Source organism: Thunnus maccoyii, chromosome 8 (genome assembly GCF_910596095.1).
Source record: "Thunnus maccoyii chromosome 8, fThuMac1.1, whole genome shotgun sequence".
In the NCBI taxonomy this organism is placed as follows: domain Eukaryota; kingdom Metazoa; phylum Chordata; class Actinopteri; order Scombriformes; family Scombridae; genus Thunnus; species Thunnus maccoyii.
Window position 1 is genome coordinate 25,185,181 of NC_056540.1, and position 27,419 is coordinate 25,212,599.

At 37.0% G+C, this 27,419-nt stretch overlaps 2 protein-coding genes across 7 annotated transcripts in view; both read right to left on the reverse strand.

The window, feature by feature from the left end:
- fam13b (family with sequence similarity 13 member B) overlaps positions 1-3,604 on the reverse strand; it is a 76,913-nt gene extending 73,309 nt beyond the window's left edge. For 3 of the 6 annotated variants that reach the window (XM_042418093.1, XM_042418091.1, XM_042418090.1), the window contains exon 1: positions 3,370-3,601. The gene's annotated coding sequence lies outside the window, so the exon portion shown is untranslated. Of the gene's footprint in view, positions 1-3,369 lie in introns of all 6 variants that reach the window. The other 3 variants (XM_042418088.1, XM_042418089.1, XM_042418094.1) reach the window with 2 other exon arrangements.
- Positions 3,605-5,586: 1,982 nt separating this feature from the next.
- Positions 5,587-15,756, reverse strand: cxcl14 (chemokine (C-X-C motif) ligand 14). Its single transcript, XM_042419540.1, has 4 exons — positions 15,362-15,756; positions 13,065-13,170; positions 8,786-8,899; positions 5,587-7,818 (listed from the first exon to the last, which is right to left on the reverse strand). Exons 1-4 carry the CDS (start codon positions 15,423-15,425, stop codon positions 7,803-7,805), a joined length of 300 nt encoding a protein of 99 aa, XP_042275474.1. The 5' UTR covers positions 15,426-15,756; the 3' UTR covers positions 5,587-7,802.
- Positions 15,757-27,419: the final 11,663 nt, after the last annotated feature.

Here is a 27,419-nt window from a genome sequence, read left to right on the forward strand (position 1 = left end):
AGGTTGTGATTTTAATTGGTCTAGTTAGTCATGTTAGCCAGAAAAAATATGCTTAGCTGCCAGTTAGGTACACCTAGCCTCAGCTGAAATGATTAGTCAATTAATCGATAAGTGGATTGACAGAAAACATAATAACAAAACATTTATATAAGTGATTAATTGTTTCAGTAATTTTTTACACAAAAATGCAAAATATTCACTGGTTACAGTTTCTCAGATGTGACGATTTTTCTACTTTTGTATAACAGTAAATTTAATATCTTTGGGGTTTGGTTTGTTGGTCGGACAAAACAATTTGAGTTCAAATTCAAGAAATGAATCTAGAAATTAATCAGCAGACAATTAGTGATGGAAACAATCAGTTGTTGCAACCCTAACTAAAACTAATGCAGTCTAATACATCAACCCTGAAGTAAAGCTGGATTTATACTTGACACAAACGGTAAACAGGAGTCCCAGCGTAGATTCCTACGGCATAGATTTAGATTTTTTAGTTCAGCGTCTGATTTCACCCATTAGTATCAACACCACAACGCTAAAAACGGGTGTATCATATGTGATTAGGATCTTGCTTTAATATATCAGCCATAGTAATAGTAGTGTTTACATTTTCACTTCATCATCCACTTAATGATGGGAGCAAACGAGGGAAAGTCTTCCACATTTCAACATGGGACTATTTCATGCTGTTACTGCATTTTCACTGTTTTGTCCGCTGTGAAGAAAAATAAGGAAAAAGAAAACATTTCCAAGTTATCTGGTTTATTTAGTCTTCTGTGAGAGTAAACTAAATATCTTTGGGTTATGGACTGTTGGTCGGGACAAAAGAAGACATTTGAGGACGTCGCCTTGGGCTTTGGGAAACAGTCATCACCATTTTCTGACATTTTATTGACCAAACGATTAATCAATTGAACGAGAAAATAAGTGACAGATTAATCGATGCAGCCCTAGTTACATTTTTATGGAGGCATGCATTAGATACACCGTAACCTATGGCATTGGAGTAGCTTAAGAGCTTTTGGTGTAACCCTTTAAAGCAAATCCATCTTAAATCCTTCCTTCATGAAGAGAATAATATTTGTGGTACTATTGAAATGCATTTCATTATACTGACAGGTGTTTCTAATATTTAGTCTACCCTCAATCTGAGTATAACACAATACAATTAAAGAGCCTCCAAAATGACTGTAAATTTGAATCACCACCTTTTTAAAATCAAAAACCGAATATCACAACCCTCCTGGAGAACAGATATACTGCAGTGCCGTTGTATTAGACTGCATTAGTTTCAGCTATGTCTTCCTAATAAACTGTAGCGTACAACTGAAGCTGACTCCACAACTGTTATACTAACATCAGCACCAATGCAAAGTTGACCTTTACTCCTGTCAGTCTATAGACATATCTGCTTTCTCTCTTACACAATAACCTAGCTGTTTTGCTAAATGGTTAAACTTTACTGGGCTATAGGAAAGTATTTTGCAAGATCTTGTTTTGGGTTTCTGCTGTTGCTGAGATACTGAAGTCAGTTATCTAAAAGCATATGAATTAATGGCAAAAGAGACCATTCTTCACAATGAGTGCTTTTACCAATGCGCTTCTTTACTATATATTTAAAGGTTCTTATTCCATATTCCACATCTGTATATACATACAGTATATTGGTATATTGTTATATGTGAAGAGCTCAACACCACATAGCCAGCAAGTAGTAAAGAAGCATCAGAGGCCCCCATAGCACCAAAATACTGCCAGAATATGATTATGTAGACACATATATAACTTTCTTTATGTCAGTCTTGAACACACTTTTCTCTGGCTTGCTCTATTTAAAACTTGGATTCAAAATTCTGGCTTTATTTCCATTAATTTTTAATTTCTAGCCCTTCATGTAACTTTTAGTATTATTTCTGAATTCCCTTTCATGTGAGACTTCCTCTGTAATTCTGATTTGACACATACAATATAAAGATAGTTTGCAGTCATGTTAACTAGTTGTAAGACTGCAACGATTATTTTCATTATCAATTAATCTGATGATCATTTTTGTCAATTATTAATTTTTAAGTCTATAAAATGTCAAAAATAGTGAAAACGCCTGTTACAGTTTCCTAAAGCCAAAGCTGATGTCTTCATACAGCTTGGTTATGTCAAAAAAAGAGGTAAATTACAGATTTACATAAAACAAGAAAAACAGCAAAACCGCAACAAATTGATTAATCGAGTAATTCTCTACATTTCAGCACTACAATGTTGCAATATTAACTTCACATTTTTTAACAGCGATTTATTTTTAAAATCAAATTACTTCAATATGCATTTGTGTGAATTAAAGTGTATTTTTGTATATGAGTATGCAATAATCTTTGTGCTTCGAGTAACTACAGTGTAGCTTTGTAATACTTATAACCGCCTATAGCACACCATATGGAGAGACCAAATCGTCCTAATTCAGGGCCGGATACGATTATGCAATATGCAAAGGATTTCAGAGCGCCCAGAAATGAAAGTGAGCACAGTCACATCCTTAATGACGGAATTTGTTGAATCGATTATGACTCCTACAATATCTATTGATCAGGTACAGGACAGGAGCAGGCCTGTGCCACAAAACACCAGAACATTCCAGCACAGACACTTTGAACCAACCGAGCAGGAGCATCCGTGTAGCTACAAGATGAACATTAACCAGCAACACTCCTGGATAGAAAGCGAAACTACCGGCTTAAGTTACAGTTCAAACGAACTGATGAACCGCACATCCGAAACACAGGATGTATGTTTCTGTGAACGGTTGTTTGTTTTCAATAACCGTTTAAAAACGGTAAAACCCCGTTTAGGTGATTGTGAAATGACCGTTTAATCTCACACTGTTGATGCAACAACTACAGACAGACTTAAAACATCTATAACACCACAATATGATAAAACAGAAAGCAAAAGAAAAAAAGCTACTGTTTGACTGTGAGTGTGTCATCCCACCATGTTACATATATTTTAAATAACTGTCCTATCTTCGGGTTTGCCTGCTGTGCCTGCGGAGGAGCCACAGATGTGATGGAACTAACCTTCCTCCGTTACTAGCTGTTAGCCGTTAGCTTAACGATGAACACAAACGAACCCTTAAAACGGTTTAAACGGTCCACTGTGCATTTATATATTAACCTCAAAATAAAGATACAACCGCAGTGGATATATTTACATAATACCTGTCAGCTCCAGAAAATTAACTTGACAGATAACAAAAAGCGATAGACACAGTTAGCTTAGCGGGCTAGCATTTAGCCTATAAGATGCTGCTGAGTGAAGCAGGAGAAGAAGCGCTGTTAGCAGAGGAAGCTAATCAGTCGCTCCGAGGTACCTTACCAGGTCAAAACAAACAGGACCGCGGAGCAAGATGCATCAATTTCTTCACGGCAACTTCGACGAGATCAGAGCAGACAGTGTAGGGATAACGTCGGGAACATCGCAGAAGATACTCGAATTTAATGTGGTTCCTGTTTTTTTGTTGTTTCTTTTTCTTTTTTTGCTCGGATGCCCGTCCGCAGGTCGTTGCTTAGCGAGTCTCTCTCTCTCTCACACACACACATACACACAAGGGACGAACCTGCCAAATACTGACCCCGCCTCTCCCACTCACAACACAGCGGGAGACAGCTGCCAAATACTGACCCCGCCTCAATTCAATTCAGTTCAATTCAAATGGGGTTTTATTGGGAAACATATGTTTACATTACCAAAGCAAGTGTGAAATATATATATTAAAAAAAAAAGATGTACATACCATAAGTACAGATCTACTAGAATTTAAAAAAATGTGTAAACACAATGTGTCACATTACAAGTAAATGAGAAGAATGAGTATACATACACACATATATATTGTCACATTTGAAATTAAGCATTTTCCAGTTCTGCTGCTTATACATACAGTACATTATTTGTTATATATGAGAATCTCATCACAGCATATGAGTATCATTAAGTTATTATTAATATCAATATATTAAAGCTTCTTCACTGATGTCAGTCTTAAATAATCATTTTCTCAGGCTTGCTTTTAAGATTCATAATACTGGCTTTACTGTTTTTTGTAGGTTACTTGTCCAAAACATTTATTTCCCACCATTCATAATTTTTTTGAAAAAAAAAATACTTACGAAATAGCTCTCATGTGAACCACGTTGTGACTCTGATGTGGTAAGTGCAATATTAATACCGTTGTGGTTAAAGAATATGCGATCATTATTGCTTGATACCGGAAACGTTGGGTAAACTTGTAATATTACTTCTCATGACTTTTAGATAATTTATCTCTTACCTTTATTTCCTTAATATGTATGTGTGAGTTAATGTTTATGTGAATATGTAGAGTAGTCTATGTCTGAAAAGGACATTTATTTGAATGTTATACTGGTATATGTCTATCGTTAACTGCCAACATCCATTATATCACTGTCCCCTGCACTTACCCTGATGATCAGCTGGTCTGTACTGCCCCCTGGTGGATTTATTGATTCACACCATTGTAGTATTAAATCTCTTGTAGTCTCAATTCCATACTACATACTAATTGTACACAGTACATACTATAACTAATCATTAGTTAGTATACAAGAAATCTACATATGTAGATCCCCACCAGGCATGTTTTAAGACATAAAAATACTCTGCGTTGGATAGTAATTTGTGTCTGATATGATTTTCCAACAAAAAAGTTGCATTACCTCATTTTGTTTTATTTTTTTAAATGACATTTACCCCTTCTTCCCTCATTGAAAAATCCAGAATTGATTAATCTGTTAAGTTTAACTTGCTGGACACAACATGTCTCTTACTTCACTGTAAAGTTCATTCTCAGTGTTTGGGCACTGGAGGCTTGTTTAAGTTGCATACTGGACCAAGATTGGCTCCAGACTAGTTGAGATGACACAAATCATGCTCGTAGGTACACGCCTTAAATTCAGATTGAAGGTGAGCGCAGAGAAACTTTCCTCCTTCAGCAGATAAATGTGAAAACAGCCTTCTAGTGTCAAACTCTGCACGTATATCATTCTGCAGTGAAGCTAAACATCCAACAGTAGGAACAAGGAGAAAAACACATTTGAGTGGAGGGGGACTTCATACTAGTTTCATACTAACAGGAAACAGCATGTGCATGTCCAGATGCCAATTAAACTGTAATTTTATGATGCCACTGCAAAACATTGTGAATAAACTTTAGTTTTTTAACCATTTACTTATTTATTTTGTTTTCTGAGAACATACTGGGGCTGTCTCACCACTATCTGACATTTAAATCAGACAGCTGTGAGCAGCTCTTCTAGTCTCCACCTATACATCAACAGCACACTGGAAAAGTGCTTTTCAGTCTGCACGCTGACAGTTTTGAATATACTGGATTCGGTCAGGTTTCCAGTGTGAACACACAACAAACTCAAATCCTGTTTAGAATTAGTGTGTAGTTTGGATTTAGGAAAAGCTTCTTGTTTCCTCTCGACGGATCTGCAAGCATTGTTTCTCCTTTGTCCCAGTTAAGTCAACAACAATAGTTAATTCAATGAATGAAATGCAAACACAAGCTGCTCTATAGACACTTTATTGCTGAGTTTATTGTTTTACACTCAATGGAATGTTTAACTGTGTGTTTGGTGGGCCAGTCCAAACACTCACCCTCCAAATATCTGTTACCAAACCAAGATTTAAATAGCAAAACAACTATAATTCAGTAATACAATATACATGACACTATAAAGTCTTAAGGTGAATTCATTCTCACTAACATATAGGCTATAATGGTCCATTTACAAAATGCTTCTTTATATATATTTATATATAAGATATAAAACAAGAGTAATGCACATTCTTCAAAAGGTAAAGAAAATGTGGTGTTTTGTATATATGCAGATATATTTGTGTGTGAATTCTGTTTGGTGGCAACAAAACATCACCAGACAGTCGTTATTACAAAGTGTATCCACAGCATACAAAATAATAACACATTTATTGTTCAGGAGATCTACTGGAGGAGAGAAAGGATTATTAAAGAGCAGAGTATCATCACCCACATAGACTGTAGGAGAGAGTTAAAATGATCATTAGCCTTATATTTAAATATATGCTGTAATGTAATTATGTTGTTTTGTGTGTGGTCAGCGACTATAGTTAGGAGTATTTGAATTTTTAGCCAAATTGTCCCTTTTCAATGCAAAAATATACATTTTTGAATTCCTGTGCACTGGTAATGCTCATTTTCATACCAACGTAATCACACAGTCCAATGTCCATTTTAAGCAACTCTGATGATATTCTACATTTTTCTTACTGTCAACAAATCCCATGAATACATCAAAACCAATGATGAATTTATTCTATTAACAAGTATTGCCTTTGTACATTATATATCGTATTCCTCTGTGCCATAGAGCTCCATTATTGTCCAAAAACGGTTAAAAACACATCCATGACCCTCACTGTTACACTGTCCTGGTGCTGCAAATACTACATGTATTTATCAGCAGCTGAAAATAATCCCCATAAAATACATTATTCATTTCTGTTTGAGTAACATTTGCTAAAAGCCACAGTGGCCAGCTGTTTTAGGAAATTATTTAGCATTTAAAAAAAATGACAGTGTATATTACCAACTAGTTTTTAAACAGGAGGAGCACATGAGTTTCTGACAACATTGGGAGGTCAGGAAGTGCTTGAGATGGACCAACACATTGTTGGTTTTGTTATTTTCATGGTATTTATTAACAATAATGAAAATATAGAATATTGACAGCCTTATCCTTTAAGGATGCTATTATAGCTCAATAGTTATGTGTCAGTTATTGCGTAATTACTTTATTTCAAGAGGTGGAATGAAAATCTTTCAACCAGTGAAAATATATGTAAGATATTTCTCTGTAGATGTAAACTGCAGACAGTTTTGTTTTCTTAATGAATACAATAGTCAAGTTACTGAATGAGCTCAAATCCACAGACTTTACTGTATGTAGCAATGGCACAAATGAACTATTTGTATTATTTATTGTCTGCTGTAACTAAACCCTGCAGGTTAAGTAAGATATTATTATTACAAAATGTTTGCTGCAGAGTGGTGTACTTGTCTGACACATATGACTAGCATGGGCATGGTAAACACACACACACACACACACACACACACTGTGGTGGATCCCCTCTATCTGACTGAACAATAGTAACTTCTGTATTATAAGTCACCACACACTGACCGACTCTCCTCGACAAATACAGAGAATTAAATTCACCGAGAACCTTTATCGCTGCAACCTCTTAAACACGGGTAACCAGATCCTAAATGCTGGCATTGTACAACTATCATACCTGTCATGCTGAATACAAAGCAGTGAAAATCTGAGACTGTATTTTTCAAAGGAGGATTTTCCCCGTCTCTTCAGAATTACACATTCTTCACTTGGAAAGAAGCCTAAAAGCCAAGAGCAAAGTCCCTTTAAATAATAACCGAACAAACCTACAACTGTTTGAACACAGACGGTGGTGTCTCGTCCACTATTTGACAAGTATAACTACAGTTGTAAAGGAGTGGTGAGTGACTGTGACTAGACTGATGGCCGACTAAAACAAGCCCACCTGTTTATATACGAACTATACAGTAGATATCTCTTAATGTGCTTGACAGATCTCAGGCAGAAGAGGGAGAAGTACAGTTTGATTGCAGGTTACATCTTGTACTTCACAAAAACAGTCCTGGTGGTGTTGTCGTCTTTTTTTCGTCTCACTTGATCCTCACGTGATGGGTTGCCAAGGTTTTAGGCTTCGTACACCCTGTAGAAAAAAAATATAGTTAATTTATCTGTGATTTCAAACATTTGTTCAAGTTTCTACCTTTTTCACCAGGTGTTTTCCTTTAGTCTGTGGATAAATAGAGATCAAAAGTGCCTTGTATTGAACTTGGCAGACATGTGGATGTAAGCAGAAGGACATTGGTTTAATCACCCTGTAACCCACAGAGTCCCTGTGGAAATGAACTTCTGTAATCAGCAGAACACTGATATCTGTCCTCTCCATGGGGCTGTTGTTTGTGGCTGTCCCTGACCTCTGACCTCCCCAGTAGTCAGGAGGTCAGGTGAGAGGAGGGATTTCAGCAAAACAAATCAATAAAGCATCACAGGAAAAGCCGCTGGACATGAGCTATGACTCAGAGTCAGTGGTAAGATAGGGTGAGGGTGTTTTTTGTGTGTAAATTCTGAGCTTTTTTAGCTTTATGTCTTACTAATTATATCTATTATACTGCAGAAAACGTAACATTAAATAATAATTAGTGCTGTCATCTGCAAACTAACTGCAACAGCCACCAGAGTCATTAATATTTATGAAAATACTTAGCAATTATCACATACATTTACTCTTTTGTCTTTAGTGTATGTTGTAAAGTTGTAAAATAGAGAAAAGGGAGTAACATGCAATAAAATACATTAACTAATCGATTGTCCATATATATTGATTTTATCCAGTAGTTTTTATTGTTTATTTGTATAGGAACAAGTATGTAGCATGAACTAATGTCACATGCTGCAATCTTTATAGCCTAGTCCCTAGATGGGCCTTTAAAATACATAAAATTCAAGAAAGTACATACAAAACAGTACAAGACACAAACAATTGACAAACAATGATACAATAGAAGTATAAGGAAATGACAAGCACCAGATCACTCATTACTACTTGACTGATTCCTCTTTTAAAACCGTTTTAATTCGAGTTTAAAATGACCCTAGTCATGATCCATTACCTGTGCTTGTCCTTCCAGATGCGGAACCATTTGACCAGATTCTTGGTGCTTTGAAGTTTGGGATGAAGACAATACTCCTGCCCTTTGAACCGGGACACGTTCTCCATCGTCACACTGAGGAGGGACGCAGAGATGAAGAGACAAAAAGAGAAAGGTTTAAAAAAATCAAAAAGTCTACTATTACTGACAAAATATTCACAGACAAATAAGCTTGCTACTGTGTTGTATAATGACTGATGGCAAAGTGGTTAGTGAGGAAAATATATTTATGCAATAAATATCTGACTATTAAATCAATCCACAATACAATCATTTGGCTACAAAAAAGTTTGCTGGCTGCACAATAAATTTGTCAACTTCAATAGTTTGAGAGACGGTCGAGATGAATATGAAGTGGAGAAGAACAGAAATTCTGACTAAACCCATCTGAATGCCAGTTTGAGTCAAGTTGTAGCACAGTTGACATGTTTTTTTGTCCCAGATTTCAGCTGCTATTCTGTGCTGCCCTCAATAACGTTTCCGCAGTGAAATGCCCTCACATTCAAAAGATTCAGCTTGCACAGGGTCGCCTGTTTCTTGGCAATGGAGCAATATTATGGAGCTGCCACTAAAAAATGTGACATCTAAGCTCATTGAATCAAATGGTCTGTCTGTAACCCTCGGCTTAAGGCAACAGCAGAGACACTCTGCCTGCATGTGGCATATTCAGGCCAAACAAGAGAAATGTGGGAAAAACTCCCACCATGCCATGGGGCCTCTCCATCCAGTGACACACTCAAAGACTCGACAAACCATGAATGTTAAATGAGTCGACTTCAGGAGAAAAGACTCGACTCTCAATAAAAAAGATGCATTCAGTAGTTATAAGGATTAGATTAAAGAGTTTTGCATCTATTTTCCTGCCCATTCAGTTGTCACTTTGTCTGGCTATTGAGGCTTTACTTGGCCAGCTCTATATGCTTTGTTATGGAAGAACTGTGCTTTGAGTGTGTGTGTGCGTTTGATTGAGAGAACATGAAAGTGCTTTTTGTATGCGTTCATGCCAATGGCTTCATATCTGTGAGGCTGTAATAAACGTACCCTGAATGTTTGCCCATGGCTCCTCAGCAGGAGGGAAATATAACCTCATTACTGTGTTAATATGAGCTTTAATTTCTCCTCATTGTCATTCAACTGGGTAGTTAAAGTGCAGCCACTGGCTCGAACGGCTAATATGGTCGGCAAAATGTTTCATAACCACATGGGGAGAAAGGAAGACAGTGAGAGAGCTAAAAGAGGGATGTCAAAGGGAAAGAAATGAAGAAAAGGGAATGATGGTTGTGAGGTAGAAGAGGAAAACAAAGACCAGAGATGAACATTTAAAGTACATTTACTCATATGTGAGGTTTATACTTTTAATCCAATACATTTAAAGTAGAAATATTGTATTTATTTATTACTTTTCAGATTAAAATTTCACATAAGATCTATGATCTAAAAACTTAAATAAAGTAAATAACCAAAAAGTTTAGAAAGTAGCAAAAGTAGTACAATGACCTCCACCTCCACCAGCTACTTCCAAATGCTTCTTACATACTAATAAATTAATAATAATAATCCCATAATATAATATTAACAATAATATAACACTCTTAGATGAGTTCTTTTGTGTAATCAGTCATTTTTATACTTTGAGTACATTTTGTTGGTGTACTTTTACTCAAATAATGGAGTATTTTTATAATGTTTTACTGCTACTTTTACTTAAGTAATCAATCTGAATACTATCCTTCAACCTCCACTAAGACATGGCAAAGGGTAGAAGAAGAGAGGTAGCAAGGAAAAGACAGAAAAAGAAAGTGACAAATATAGAAAGAGCATCAATAAGAAAGAGAGTGAGGAGAATAAAAAGAGGGTGAAAATGAGATAAAAGAGAAAGTATAAGACAAAGTGGAAAATGGCAGAATTAAAAAGAGGAAGGAGAAAGAGAAAATGGAACAAACAGAAAGAAACGAGGAGAAAACAGGGAGGTTTCAGGCCTCGCTGGCTTGTGTGTGCTGTTAGGAGTGGCCGCTAAGAATGCCAAACTGACTGCCGTGAGCCAAGCGGCCACAAAAAAGGCCAGGGGGGGCTCTCTCTCGCTCATTTCTCTCCCACTCCATTTCTTTCTGTGGCTTTCCGGAGCCCGCTGAGGCTCATTTTTCACTGGGGGACCGGCGGCTGGTGGCCCCCATCTCATGCTAATAGACCAGCCTGTAATAATGGCTGCATGGTGACGGGCAACGTACGCTCACACAGAAACAGACCTGTGAGTTGACACAAACCAAATGTTCTCAGAGTGTGTTTTGCATGGATACACACATTTAAGATAATTAATCAATCTAATCAATGTTTCTTCATACTTTTATATAATTTTAGTCACTATTTATTGTTATTATAACTTATACTTTAATGTGACTTCTTTAATACTCAGCCTTTATACCACCCTTATCATTTTGTTTGATACATGATTAATTGATCAGTTTATCATGTAATGGTTTTAGTGCTAAACAATACTGGAATTACTGGGATTCATATGATCTAATCTCAGTTCCATTTGAATAACTTTGCTGCTATCATATGTGCACAGTTAATAAATTCCATTTTGAAAAGTGAAATTAAAATGGTGTAATTGTTCTTATTGTTACTGCCCAAACATGTGTGTAATAGTGAAAATCTAAATTAAATCTTTAAAAAAATTTGATGGCATGTTCATAATAGAATAAACCTCACATCATTTCTGTTCTGTCAAGAGAGCTCAACACATGAGTCATTACGAATTGGGAAGAATACTCAACACACACACACACACAACCTTTTTTGTTTTTTATTTTAATCAATTTAAGGGGACATCGCTTTGATATTAAGTTGCTTTTTAGTCTCTGTAAGTCTCTGTAATGTGACTGTGTAAAAAGATTTATATCACATCCACAGAATCTGTTTTCTCACTTTGCTTCTGCGTTATCCAGATTGTGTTCACTGTGTGATATCATAGTTTGCCAGCAGGTGGCAGCAGAGTTTCGGCCATAAACATAAACTGACTCCGGGGAGGCTCACATAACATATTCCCATCTGTTTTCCCTTCATGTACTGTAGGTTTGACATGAAACACTTCAAATGAATTCCACACAGAAATCCCATCTCACATCTTTAGCTACGTGTGAGACTTGATCCCCGGCACTTGAACTCAGATCATAGTTAAAAAAATATACTACAAACTGTATATGTAATGTAAGTTTATTTATCTAAGGCTAGAGAGTCTGTCTTTGCACCACAGGCTACGTTGACTCTGTTTGGATCCCTCTTGAAGAAGAGGCCTAGTTATCATCAGAGGAGTTCATGCTGCATTCCATGATGGCTCAAATTGAACATAATATCCGTCTATGTGCTTGGGCTGTGATTTAATGGGTCAGAGGTCAGACGGCAGACAGTCAGAGAAGGTAAAAGGATCAAATAGACAGTTTATAATTTGAAAACCAAGGTAAAAAAAAAAAAAACTGGAATGGAGGCTGTAGGTTGGGGTGCAACAACCCACCAAAAAAGGTAGAAATCAGCTTTTGAGATGTCAAGTACACATACATTTATATATTATATGTAATAATGATTCACTGTATGCATGCGAATTTTGCCTTTTTTTTACAGTGGAGATGCTTCAGTTTATTACTGTAAGTCTGGAAAGTAAGCTAATGGTTAAGTGGAAAACACCCTAAAAGTTCTGGAAAGTTTTGGAAAGCTGTGTTTCTTTTCTCATCACTTTTCCAACAATAAATCATTCCAGCTCCTGAATGCCGGGTGTCGTTAAATCGTCAGTTCATCATCACACTGTAAATTCTCCTAAGTCCTCAGGCACTGATGACAGGATATTTTGATAGTGCCCGAACAGTTGAGCTGCCAAATATTTTTTATAGTACTTTAGAGTACAGTCACGGTACACTTGCAGTTGTAAATCTGTGTGTCAAGAAAATACAAATACTGCTGATGGTATGACTTGTAGTGCAGAGTACATGTAGGGAGAAACAGTGGGAAAATAAGTGGAGGAGCAGAAGAGGAAAGGGAAGAAAAGCAAGAGGAGAGACAGATAAGTAGATAAAGGTCAAGGGGTGAAGGAAAAATAATAACACAAAGGATGAGATGGATATGGAGGAAAGAGCGAGAAGAAGTAAAAGACTAGTTAGGAAAGGATGCAGTCAGAGACACAAGAAAGAGATCAAGCAGTGGAAGAGAAGAGTGATGGAGGAAGAGAGATAAAAGTATGACTCACAATATCATCTTCTCTTGGCAGAACGGGTGTTTGGGTTTGATCTCCAGCTTCTGTACATCCTTGTATCTGATCTTTGGTCCTTTTCTGGTGCACCTGCACTTGTAGGCTGTTGAGAAAACAAACATATGTTGTTCTAACTGTAACACAATGAACTTACTCGTATTGCAGGGATTTCAAAAAGTATACTGGAAACCTATCACGTGTAAACTTTTGCAAATTGTGTGACACATTATTGAAGTCAGGCTCGTAATTACTTCCAGCTTTGAAACTGACACGGATATAAAATTGATTACAGCGAATTGGCTCTCGATCACGATTAAGTCTCTGGTTTATATTTAAATTACACAGTGACAAGGAGGATTACCACTATTTATGTCTGCTGCTTACATGCTTTACAAACACTCTTTTCCTTCAGTTAACTCTTTGATTCATCTATTACACAACGCAGTAAATGTTTTAAAAGTAGTGAGATATTTTTCTATTCACACAGTTAGTACAAGTATTTCTAAAACATCAACTTTTCAATTGAGAAAAAAAATGGCATAATTTTAGGTTTATTGACAACATTCACATATAACAAAATACAACATGTTAGACTTTGTCAGGGATTGAACGATAAACTCCTGGATTCATTTTCATTGTTGTCTCTTATTGAATTTCACTGTAGCATCCATGTTGTTGCTGCAATAAAAGATATTATCTGCTGCACGTCAGCAAGATTATCTGATTTGCTGTTTTACACGATGCAGCTCAGACTAATTGATTTCAAATTCGAGTGGTTAAAGAAAAGTTTAAGTTCTGTGGCTTCTTCTGTCCTGCTACAATGGTTTAAAACCTACTTCTCGTGCACTTTTCTCTTTGAAATGCTCTATTGTTTAGAGAAGTCATGCAGCTACATGCAGTCACACTTCTAAAGCATCTATACATTTATCAATTTCAATTGCTTTCTTCTAGCTGTCAAGACTTTACGCTGCTGAATAAAAGCAGAGGAAATTGGTTTTGGGGGGGGTTGTAATATTTGTGTTGGGAGGTGACGACCTAGATAGTCCAAGGTTTCCTTCATCCATCACCTGCTCTCCTCTGTCCTCATCCGCCGGACACTAAATCTGTCACTAGCCCAACAGCGGTGCAAGCACTTAACACAGACATGCTGGACAAGAGAAACCAATAAAAGCGGGGGAGACGCTGAGGTTTATAGATCCGTGTTCATGTCAGGACTGTGTGATGGGAATTTAGGTGGAGGTAAATGCCTCTCACAAAGTCTATACAGGAGGAGATGGTGTCTTTTATCTAACAGCGTGTGCCGATTTACTTATGAACGACTATAAAACTGTAAAACATTTTATAAAACCATATAAAATGAAAAATAAAAACAATATGTCAAAGGAGTTTATGAACTTAATGACACTTTTTCCTCTTTCCTGCCTAAAACTGATGTGGACATGCTTCTAAAGTAGCTGATAAAGACTAATAATGCTCCTGACAAATACAAACTTATAGTAGAAGTAGCAGAAGTTGACAGATATACATCCTCCCAGGCATTGAATATATTTAGAATACATTTAAGACAGATTTGCAGATTGTTTTTTGGTCAAAATACGTTCCTCTGTACATCTGTTAATCATAAAGAAGACATTTCATTCCATCCTCTCTCACCAGCCCCCCTCTCTCCCCTCCTACTGACCCTGTGAATATTGGCTTTAAAATATTTCAGCTACATATGGTAAGCTTCACTTTTGCTGCCAGACACGCAGAGTGAATGCACAGAGCCTCAGAGTGGTGTTAAGGGTGCAAAAAAAAAAAAAAAAAAAAGGCTTGCAAATGCCAACTTCAGGCTCATGATGAGATCAGATTTAACATCCCAGACTGCAATTAACAAGTTCTCTGTGTTTACTGATAGAATAAAGTAGGAAAGAGCTGCTGAATTGAGTGTTTTGAATGCAGCAGGTTGCATATACATGTCAATATGAAGTTTTACATAAGATGCCAGCAGTCACACCACTGAGACACTACAGCTAAGTTGTTTTCATAACCTGTGCTGGAGATTTGGGATCTTTGGCAGCAACTTCACACATGTTTCAAACAAACTTTAGATAGGAAAAGTTAATTTTGTACTTAATTCTCACATCCCTCTCTTTAGACACACATAAAAAAAAGAAAATAAGGGGATCAATAACCATACAAAAGCTTTCTCCCTCCTATTGTTGATTTTCAGTTACATCACCATAACTTCAGAACAAAAAAAGCACAATCTTACAACATAGAAAGTAAAACAAATCAGCTTTTTTTAACTTTACCTTCTGCGCTCAGGAAGTATAAGGCCACCACTAACAAAAGTAGCACTGCTGTGCACCGATGCATGTCTTCACAAGTAAAAAATAAAGATTTCTTTTTCTGAAAAAAACAAGCAGCTGTCCTCAAAATCCGAGCTTTCCAGTCAGTCTATGCGAGTAAACGCACAAAAAAATGAACACAAGTCTTTAGAGGTGTAAATAACATCCACTTGCACTGTTGGATGGGAAGACTGAAAGAGCGCTGAAGGGTTTCTGCTTCTTTTTCTTTTTTTGGAGTCCCTTTTTGGAGCGCTGATTGTGCGTCCTGAGCGCTTGGATGAACCTCCAGTCAGTCGTTTAGGTCTCTCCCCCCTTTTCTTCCTCTCTCTCTCTCTCTCCTTCTGTCGCTGTGGAGAGGCAGGCAGCAGCTCTTTTAAAAAGCAGCCCGCTGTCCCCATCTCATTAATATGCAGCACGGCCAGACAGCGAATCAAACACTTGTGGAGAACATGGAAAAGGGGAGGGAGGGAGAAAGAGAGGACACAAAATACACATATTGTCCACCAAAATGAGGGTGGTGACGTCTGCTGTGGTAGATTGTTGGTTAGTTTATATCCCACAGCTTCTGTCCTCACGATATAAATGACAGAAAACTTAGCGGGATGTTGATAAACCTCATAGATTTCACGAACGGATTTTTTTTTTGTGTGTGTCCAGTAGCTGCGTTGCAGGGTTACTTAGAAAAACAGAGAAAGATGGAAACTTTTCGGTTCATATGCTGTCTCAACAAAGTTTTATGGTCAATTACTGGATCACTTGATCCTCCTGCACTACGTCTATTCTGTATTTCTGAATTGTAGAATATTTGCCATATTTATATGTATATATATATATCTTCTGCACAATCCCTGTTCATGAAAATTAATTTTAATTCTTCAAAAATTTTGATACCTGTGCATTTATTCTACCTTTTCAACAAGCCGGGGAAACGCAATTTCATGTCTTCATATGTATTTGATACTGGAAAGTATAAATGTAAGTGTGGTGAAATGACAATAAACGTCTTGCATCCTTGAATTTAACCCCTTTGCTGGACAGTGACAGTGCTGCTCGATGTCTTAAAAACAAGAACATGCATTATCCAACATCTTCCTGTCGTTATTTCTCCTCATACAACAATGAATGTATGCGCTTATATTGGTTGCCATGGTCACAGAAAATACTCGTTTCTGATTGGCTAGAAGTTAACCGTTAACGTCACCTCAGAGATCACGTCAAACACCCAGCCACTGTAACACAACAGTTCGATCGCAACGGCTCAGCTCCCTTTACTGAATGAAGAGCGTGACATATTGGTTGAAAGCTCTGTAAAACTAAGTGGACATTTGATTTGAGCTGAGATATTTTTGTTATATGTAGGTCAAGACTGAAATTTCATGCTCAAACCTCCAACATAGTCCGTCTAAATCAGTATACAGGTATCCATAGCAATGGCACTTGCTATACTTGCTAACTGTTAACTGTTGTTAAGCTAACTTTGACCAAGGGTTAAACAGACTAATCCAAACTCTTAAAAAATGATGATAATTTGGTAAAACTTTACTTTAAGTCCCTGTTGAGAACATATTAGCAGCATACAAACATTTAATAAATGGTAGCATACTGTAATATAGTTGTTATCATACACAGTATAGGTTGTGTTTGTTCACATAACATTAGGCTAGCTGTCACCCACTAGCCTATAACTCTGCCTGGGTGTCCATAAAAGAAAGCTGGTGTATAAACAGATAATTAAAGGGAAAATTCACTGCTGTGAATATGATGATTTCTTAAAACTAGGTCCCCTATGTAGTAGAAATGTGCAATTCTTTTTGAGATTGGTGCCTTATAAGTAGAGAAAACAGGAAAAAGGCTGTAGATTTCCCATATCGCTCTTAAGGGGAAATCCTACAACCAGAATGCATTGTGCACGTCCTGTCCGATCATCCACTGATGGTGTGTTTACAGAAAGCAGGGGGCGAGCACAGAGACAAAGTTTCATAAACAAAGTTAGTGAGCAGTGTTATATTTCTTTATTGAGTCTTGTTTACATTTACACATTTTTTCCTCATCAAGACTGTATATATCTTACTGGTGTGCAAGGATCATAATACAAATGGCGTGCTGGAGTCAGTTAACAGGAATCTTTGCAAACTTACCAAGTGCTGCACACAAGCCAGAAATGCCATTGGACAGTCAAAACACCTCAGAGCTTGTTTTGGAAAACACTCATGAATGAAGGGGTGAAAACTGCAACCAAACTGTTTCTTTTACCTATTTTTGATGAAGAGGAGCCGGACACCAGATTTTTGCCAAACTGGATGCAGCCGCCTAAGTTAACGTACAGATAACTTAACACAGTTGCTGTTCTGTATTCAGAGTTAAAGTCTGATATAATATTCTGTCAGAAAACAAAGTCAGGTTTATGGAAGCACCACAAAATTTGTTGAAATGTAGAGTTTTCACTCTGTCTCTATTCTCTCTGACAATGCTCACTGGTCACCGGTCGATGCTGCAATGCCCCGCTTTCGGCGGCTGCTGTAACGTCACTCCCGTGGTTACTTCCTTCATACTCTGTTTTGTCTGATTCCACAGCACTATATTTGGCCTCATATCATGAAACTAGTTTTCTTCCAAATATAGTGATATTTTAAAGTATTTATTAGTATGATATTTTAATGTCTGCTTGTCCCTATCGCTGGCGTATATAGTATAACGACAATATAGTAAAACAGTTGTAATGATGTATAGAGCTGCAATGTTTATTTGATTTATCAATTAGTTTAATCAGTTAGTTTAATCAATCATTTTTAGTCATTTTGTAAGAATAAAATTTCAAGATTCTCTGATTCCAGCTTCTCAAATATGAATATTTTCTGGTTTCCTTAGTCCTCTATGATAGTAAACTGAATATCTTTGGGTTGTGGGCTGTTGGTCGGGACAAATTCATCATTTTACGGACCAAACAACTAATCGATTAATAGGGAAAATAATTGACAGATCAATTGATTATGAAAATAATCATTAGTTGCAGCCCTAATAATATAAAATATGTCTTAGTAGACGTTATGATTGCTAACAAATCCTACCGTACATTAATAAACATGTGAAATTGTCCTTACATCTGCTTATAACTACATTATAGTATTTAAATGTGTGTCTACTGCTTATAAATTCTAAATAGGATGAGTCAAAGGAAAAATGTTATGTAATTTGAACAAAAGTTCTTTGTTTTGCTTGTGGTAAGTGCTTTCCACATTAGGACACTTCAGTTTGTATTATCCTTGAAATCCTCCTGCACAGTATCGACCATCATTTTACAGCAATGACCAATCAGCAGTATCAGAACATCTTTTGTGTCACTCTTCGTATTCTTTTGTTTTGAATTTTAAGACATTAAAAAAAAACAGCAGTAGTTTTTATGAATATATGAGCTATTGTTATTCTCTTCGCTGCATATGAATAAATGCAGCCATTGTATCTGGGGACGCCATCAGGCTGAACTATTGGCCTGTAAGAGATAGCCCTGAGAAGAAGGTCTGACCCCTCCCACCTGGGACACTCTTACCACAGGATAAAACAGCATTCATCACCGTCCTGCATCATGAGGGATTTGTATGTGTGCGTGTGTGTGTGTGTGTGTTCACCTCCCTGCCCTGAACTCTGATGCAATCAACTCCTTTCATTACTCAAACCAGCGGCCATGAAATGTCCGTCTGCGCCATGTGTGTGTATGTGTTTTTATACAGTATCGTCATGGATGTATGTCCATCATAGTGTGTGTTCCTACGTGAGCGCAAGCATGTACATCCGTAAAAAAGCTGCCTGATGTGTGTCGTTGGTATTTATTGGCTAACATGTACTGTATGTGCAACCTGAATGGTGAGCAAATCAACTGTGAATCTCTCTTGATGTCACCTCAGGACGGACTATGCAACACACTGTGTGGAGTTCAGTAGCAGGCTTTAAACAACAACAACAAAAAGAGGACTTTATCCCAGGTTGCTGCCTGAACATGGAAAACCCTGAAGTCACACATAGAAAAAAAATTCAAACCTTTGATCCTGAGATTATGAACAACAATAGGTCGTGATGTCAGCTATAATTTCCAGCAACCTGGGACAGATTTGTGTGTATGTGACCCCTGCAGGACACGGATGCTGTGTGAATCCATCTCAAGTCGTTTTGATCTCAGGATAACAGACATCGGCGAGCTGTCCGTTTCAGTCTTCAGTTGAAGTGACTGATAATCAGTCGGACGTCTGTTGTCTTGATCCATTAGATCACTTCAGCTTCACTAAATGCTAAAGGGAGGAAAGAGATTAAAGGCAGAAATAGAAGCTATCAAATACAAAGGATTTCAACTAGAAAGGAATCAGCCTTGAAATGATGATGAAAATGACATCATTAATCAGTCAAAAATGTTGTTTTTGAAATATTTTCAAGTTTATCATATTGTCATTTACCAAAACCTCACTGAAGAAATTGAGAATAATTCAACAGTTGTATTTGTTTTGTTTATTTCTATATATAAAAGCAGCAGCTTTGACAACGAAGCACAGAGAACAGTAATAGAGAATATAATTATCTGACTTGTACCAAAATTGGTTACAGATGCTACCAGGAGGTTGGTGCCAGGTTCTTAGATAAATAAACTGTAATAAAACTCGTAAAGCCTTGAAGCAGTGGTTCACATAACCCGACAGTACTATCTAATGATCTCAAATATCCCTTCATCCACCCATATCAATCATGTTCCAAATGTGCTTGATATTGAAGTGGATGTTATTTAACAGTTTACTTTATAAATGGAGATATTTTTAGATTTTTTCCCCTAGCGATCCTGGAATTGTCAGTGTTTAGGTTTGGTCCGGTTTCTGTTTATTATCAGTAGGTTTGGTCAAGTGTGCGTGTTCACATCACTTTGAGGGACTGAAGGACACTTACTTTTAACAATCTATTTTGACTTCGCTGCTTGCTTCTTGAGAAGTTTCACCCACTCTTAGTTGTGAAAATGTCATGTTTAGAAACTACAAATGACTCAGATTGGTGGGAAACTGAGACATGCTGATAGTTTGCTAGTTATTGTGATGTCCTATAGATCATCATCACTCTAATTGTAATCTTATTTGAGCATTTATTTTCCTCCTAAAAAAAGATGTGAATAATCCAAACCTGAGAAAAGTCATATTGATGATTATAAATTTATAGTTATATTTCTTCTTGTATCATGAATCAAAACATTGTTTGTAGTGGCTACAGAAAAACATGACCTAAAATCCATTAACTATCATATCAAATCATTTTAACGATGAGGAATTACTGTGAGTTTCAAATGATAGTTGTCTTTTTGTAATAAAACCTTTATATTCTAACTATTATATTACAGAATAAATTTGTTTTTCCCTTGCTTGAGTACAAGGCCAGCTGTTTTGTGACCACCTCCAGTTCTTTCAACCAGACTGAATTCATCACACAGAGAAGGACTACGTCTAGTTACACAAACCTGGCCTGCTTGCTAGATTGTAAACTCAATTTGTCTGGGTGAGCTAACCTGCACTGTGTCTAATGGCTTTTAGTGGACTTGGCAGTGGTGTAAGTGCAGACGTAATTCACAGGGAAAATTGTACAGTTTACCCCAAAGTCAAACATGGCAGGGGGTGTGTGAAGTGTGTTTGGAGCTGTTTAGTTTAGAATGATAAAAGTAAAAAGTGTGAGAAGAGACAGAGAGAGAGAAGGAGAGAGTATGTTTGTGAGTGATGTGTGTTGGCAGCCAGACTGAACGTCTCGATATTTAAATACAGGCTGCAGTCTGTAACTAAAACACGCAAAAACTCTTCAGGTTGATTATACCCATCAGGGTATAAATAGGGCATCTGAATATTACTCCAAATTAAGTGTGTTGTGACATGTTTTTATGTTACCCTGTAGCTGAAATGACAGAGATGTCAGAGATGCTGTTATAATTTTAGTTAGGTTTGGAGATAAACATGTTAGAGATGATTTCTCCGTCAGATTTTCACAGCTTACACCATCTGTTACTGACAGAAACTTGAAAACCTTCTTTTACCACTGGAAGCACTCAGCTACTATTTTGTGCCACAAAGCGATCCAACAGATCTTTAATAAAATCTGACCTGGTGGTTCACACTGTCAAGTGCAGATTTTTGCTCTGAAGTAAGATGTCCGTGGTATGAAAAGGTGATACAAGCTTGATGAAAAACTCTCTCAACAAATCTGTGGTCAAACTAAGTGACAGAAATCATGTGTTACTGAAATTGATCACCTTTAGATAATAACCTTCAAAAACAGTCCACAATAAGTAACATGATTTGTTTTCTATCATATCATAAAAAATATTAAATGAATACATTAAAAAAAATGTATGTAGCTAGTTCTAAACTATTGAGGTAAATTTGATACTTGAACAAATTAATTAAGAAAACTTTCACAAAAGACTTAAACAAGAAATGATTGTGTTAAGTTTAAAAATGTTTGAAATGAAAATATCATATTTTTCCTGCCTTAATTTCTCAGGTTGGACATTATTAAACAACACTAATATTCATGATATAGCTGATGCAGCAGATAAAATGTTTACCATGTTTACCATAGTTTAGCGTGTTAGCATGCTAATATTTGTCATTTAGCACTAAAGATAAAGTACATCTGAGGCTGATGGGAATGTCATTAGTTTTATTAGTATTTGAAAAACAAAATACTGGAAAAATTTAAACTTTGACTTTATGATGGAGTTAGAGGAAAATCATCACATCATTAGAGAACATGAATGTATGTGCCAAATTTCCTGAAAATCCACCCAAGAGATGTTGAGACATTTCTCTTAAAACCAGGAATGTCAAATGAGGATAATCAAAGTTATTAGTCTGGGAACCGTAAATGTCTGCACCACATTTTGTGCCAATCCATCTTGTAGAGTTTGAGATATTTCTCAGGATAAGTGAAAACCTTGACATGCTTGATGCACAACTGGAAAACTCAGAGGGTCAATAAAGGATTTATCATCTGGGAACCATGAATGTCTGAACTGAATCTCACGGCAATCCATCCAATAGTTGTTGAGATATTTCAGTCTGGAACGAAGCGGCAGACTGACTAACTGTGTCTCTAACACGTCTAAACATTTTGAATGCCTGTCTGGTAGAGAAGAGCCCTCTTAGCTAAACAGTTACTGCATCATCATCAGTTTACAAGCACAACTTCTGTTCTCTTGCTGGATTGTTGGTTAAGTAAGAATAACTGAACATAAACAGAATTCTTCTCCGTTCTCATTAAAGATGGATTTTCTCTTTCTGGGGGGCATCGTGCCTGAAGCTCGGGGGGTTCACCTGGTATTATTGTTTGTCTACTGTGTGATTGACTGTCTTTTGAAGCCAGGTAATTTTAGCTAATCCTCACTTCTGGGGGTAGTTTGGGGTTAAGATTAGAGGAGTAGGTGTGGGGATGTGATTGTAGCAGACAAAAAACTCCTCAAATATAAAATTATATAAACCCGCGGGTATGAACGTTTGCTTGTTTGGTATTACAGCATTAAAATGAATCATGGGGCTTGTCAGATCAGTGTCAATTGCTTCAAGTTATAACAATAAATAACACTGATTTACTGACTTTGAATAGGTGGAAATGAAGCTTTATAAAGATCTAGATTTAAAAGAAAGAACAGTACTCACAGTCTAGTCCTCTGTTGCATGATGTGCATTAAATCATGGAAAAACATAAAATTATATTATGTAAGTTCCTAATGAAAGGGAGTATATGTCGAGAATATTTTCATTATTTTGTAACATTCATATATTTTGACAAATTTGCTTTAGCTAAATGCCCTACATTCACTGTAGCATTCTACTTATTTACATGCTATCTGCATGTTTTTTGTGGGGTTTCCTCCTGTTTCCTGTTTCCACAGTCCAAATACGGTGACAGAGAAAGACTATTTGCGTATAGACAGGTCATCTGGTAGACAGACAGGTCGGCAGGTGTGGAAGATAATTGCAGGAAATAATGAGGGCTTCTACATGTTTGGTAATGCAGGCATGTAGGGACATTTCATACAGACATGCAGACAGGTGTGCTGATGCTGGGAAGTAATTACTGGTAATAATGGGATGCTACGCGGTGGCTGTTTTGCTGTTTGTTTCCCTGCAACAGATTTTTCCAGAAGCCAGTGGACAGAACATTCCTGCACGCACAGCTTATCTCCATGAAGTCTGTGGACATTCAAATGCATCTGTAGCTCTGCGTGAGTCTGAGTTTGACCAACAGGCAAACAGACAGAGAGGTATGCAAAAAGGTGCGTACAGGCAGGTGTGAGAGGATAATTCCTCTCAGGTGACTGAGGTGGAGTGGAGGGAGAGGCTAACTGCCCTGGGCAGAGATGTAATTGCTGTTTAAACTGTCATGTTCACATCACGGTTGGTTTCATAAGTTTACAGCCACCAGGCTAAATTTTGGTGGCAGGAAGGGTTTGAAGGGAGAGGATGACTGGAGGCTTGATGACTAGAACTGGTTGTTTGTTCAAACTCTTAAAACGACCTATGAGTAAGTTTTCCTCACAAGTGTCAAGTAAAAATGATGGGATAGTTTGACATTTTGAGAAATACACTCATTTGGTTTCTTGCCAAGAATTAGATGAGAAGATCTATGTTAATCTGTCCATTAAATATGAAGCTGGAGCCAATGGACGGTTAGCTTAGCTTAGCATAAAGATTGGAAACAGGGGGAAACTACTAGCCTAGCTCTGTCCAATCCACCTATCAGCACGTCTGCAGATCACTATTTTACAAGGGATTGTGAGCCAGACTTTTATTGGGTCACAACAACAAGACTTTCTTATTACCATTTAAGTTAAGCTGAATAAATATCAGTTTCATATGAGTTGGGATGTTTTTGTTTAATGCCCCTTATTTTTTTAAACCTTTAAAAACTGTATTTTAAAATCTGTTTAAGACAGTTGTATTACTTTTATATGAGCAAATGAACTGCACTGGTGAAACTACAATGATGCAATTAATTAAACAAAAAAATGATATCTGGAAGACTAAAATAATACAACATTTAGTTTCCAAGTTAACATGAAATTGAAAACTGATTTTAGATCTGTATTCTGTGCGCCCTGAATTATTTTTCAATGAACAGCCTTCTCACACCATAGATACTGCCAAAATTAAATTCTTCTGTTGGTGTAATGCTGTAGACCTCAAAGAAACTCTCGTTCCTTTTACAGTCCGCAGTCTGAGTGATTGTTACACAGGCTGAACCTGTGCAGTGATATAAAATTACTTGCTAGGACACAAAATAACAGAGAAGACAAACATGCCATCAGTTTGAACTTGTTTGGATTCACATGGCTTCTAAAAGAGAAACTTCTCATAAATTTAAGTTGTCTCTCGTCTGTAAATTCCTTTATAGAGAGTGAGAGTGAAAAGCTGAGAGAGTGAGCATATATGTGTGTGTGTGTGTGTGTGTGGATGTAGACATTCCCACTTGAAATCTCTTATATCCATGTCAGTTACCAAGTAAACAGACAGGCCATTAATGCTCAGCAGGTCACTCAAGTGTTGATCTGTTTTGACATATATTCCTGTGGAATGATGGTGAGTGCACACAGTGTCCACAGGACTGAAGGTGTATGAGATCTAACCAGGGTGAAACAACAAAAAAAAAAGAGCATTCTGGGAGTATTTCCAAAATATCTGTGTAGAAAGACAGACCCAGGATATGCAGGGGTAGTAATAATACTGTACAGGTTGTATCAATGTGGAATAAAAACTACACAAACAGAACAGAGGGTATGAAAAACATGAGAAACAAAGTGAAAAAACATGGTGGATTGTTTCTAATGCTGAGAAGATTGTTGAGCTCAACACAAAAAAGGTGAAAAACTCATCAACACACGGCTGCGGCAGAATCAATGGGTCCATGTGTTGGATTAAACTAATGCTAACATCAGTGTTATAACATGCTCACAATGACAATGCTAAAATATTTAGCAGCTGTAATGTTTACCATGCTCATCATCTCAGTTTAGAGTGTTAGCATGTTACATTAAATACAGCTGAGGCTGGAGAAGAACTGTCATTAGTTTTGCAGGTATTTGCTTATAAGAATTGGACGAATTAAAATGTTGACCTTACGATGGCGCGAGATGAAAAGTTCAGGGATCACAAGTTATTAGGATTTATTGTCTGGGATGTCTGAACCAAAAACTTGTGCCAATCCATCTAGTAGATGTGGAGACATTTTTAAAAAAACAAAAATGGAGGAAAAGTTAGTTGGATTCATTGAGTTGGAAACAGTTATTGAGATATTTCAGTCTCGACCAAAGTGGCAGACAAACAACACAAAACTTCCATCCGTAGCAGCACAGCCAAAAAGAAATGAGAATAAATACGAATGACAATGTGAGTCAGAGTGAAGTGCATAATTCTGACTGATTGATCGATTGTAAGTCAATTAAAGAATAAACTATGATGGCAAATTATTTGATGCAACAATTCAGACCTCAAAGACACCTTTACACACACACACACACACATCTCTGTAGGTGTGTAAATGTGCTCGGAGGTCCCTGATGACATGGATGTTAGGTCAACAGTAAAAACCAACCACACCATCAGGCACCGGCTCTGACAGCAATCAAATTCACCATGAAAGCAGCATTTGTTCAGTCCCAGAACGTGTGCTATTTTGAGGTATTTTATGACACTGATCCTGGCTTATGTGGATGTTATGTAATTTTTTTTTTACACCATATTAAGGCAGATTCTAAAAGCTGACTGCTGATTCCACTTGCATCTGGGTTACTTTGGACACAGCTGACTGAGCAGGGAAATTCATGAAATTACAACAGAATTTCATGTGAAATTGAAGGCAGCAGAGGGAAAAACAGTAAAATGGGATAAAAATAAGGAAACTAAGAAATAATTTTAAAAAAACACACACACAGTAACAACAATGTATCCCTCCTGCGGATGTCATTCTCAGTCAAAGCGTAAACTGTGGTAGTGGTTGCCAGGAGAGTTTAAGTTGACCTTTTTTTCTGAGATTTTCTGAGAAATATGTAGATTTAAGAGTTGTAATTTTTGTAAGTTGATGGACAGAAATCCTGCTTGTTCCCATTTTTGTGGACCTTTGTATTTCTGTCACTATTTTTCATGGATGCAGCTGTTCTTCAGGCACAGAAAGAGGACCACACTAATCTTAAACAAGCTACAAAACTGTGATTGGTCAATCATTTCTCCAAATGGGGTGAACAGCCGCCAGCAACCACAACAACAAAGCAGTTTGAGCAGTTGAACAAATCATGTGGGCTGCGATTGAGAGGTCTGGAAACAGGCAACCTTTATCAGTATTAAGGCTTAACATTCAAGAATTATGAAAAGGTCAGGAGGTCACATTAGTGTCCATCATCCGTTGACCATGAATATCTGCAGCTAATTTCCATCCATGGAAAGTGTTGGTCCCACAGACGCACTAAAAGTCTGACTAAGGCACTGTTACTATAGTGACAGGTAAAAAGTTATCATTCTTCCATTTGACCAGCAGTTTGTGTATGTGCTTCATGAAACTATATGGATGCTTGAATGATGTATTTTCACTAAAAGTTGAAGGGTTTCTGTGTGTGTTTGTTTGTTCAATATTTTATGACAGACAGTCAGCAGGTGAAGGATAACATTTTTAATCATACACACACACACACAGAAAACACACAACACATGGAGGAGTGTACCTCTTGGCAATATTTTTGAGAGTGATTTGGTGTTACTATCCCAGTCATAAACCCTAAGCAATCATATTTCATCTATTAGCTTGCAGCTGATTTGGGATTTGTTCAGGCTTAGTGTTTTCCAAGTTTCTGCCAGGACTTGTGAACTTTCTAGAAGGAAGTCTTTTACCCTAGATAACATCAAAGCAAAAAAATATTGAGATATTTCATTAACTAACAGAGCTGCACCAATGGGGGGAGAACAAAATCTACAGTTGAACAGTTCTGATGTGACCTGATTATGGACCTGGGGCTATT

Excerpts from the sequence above, each read along its gene's own strand:
- cxcl14 (XM_042419540.1), bottom strand. The coding sequence starts at position 15,425 with ATGCATCGGTGCACAGCAGTGCTACTTTTGTTAGTGGTGGCCTTATAC. Across the intron at positions 13,171-15,361 it reads ATACTTCCTGAGCGCAGAAG|CCTACAAGTGCAGGTGCACC; the intron begins GTAAAGTTAAAA and ends TTTTCTCAACAG. Across the intron at positions 8,900-13,064 it reads TGCCAAGAGAAGATGATATT|TGTGACGATGGAGAACGTGT; the intron begins GTGAGTCATACT and ends GTCCCTCCTCAG.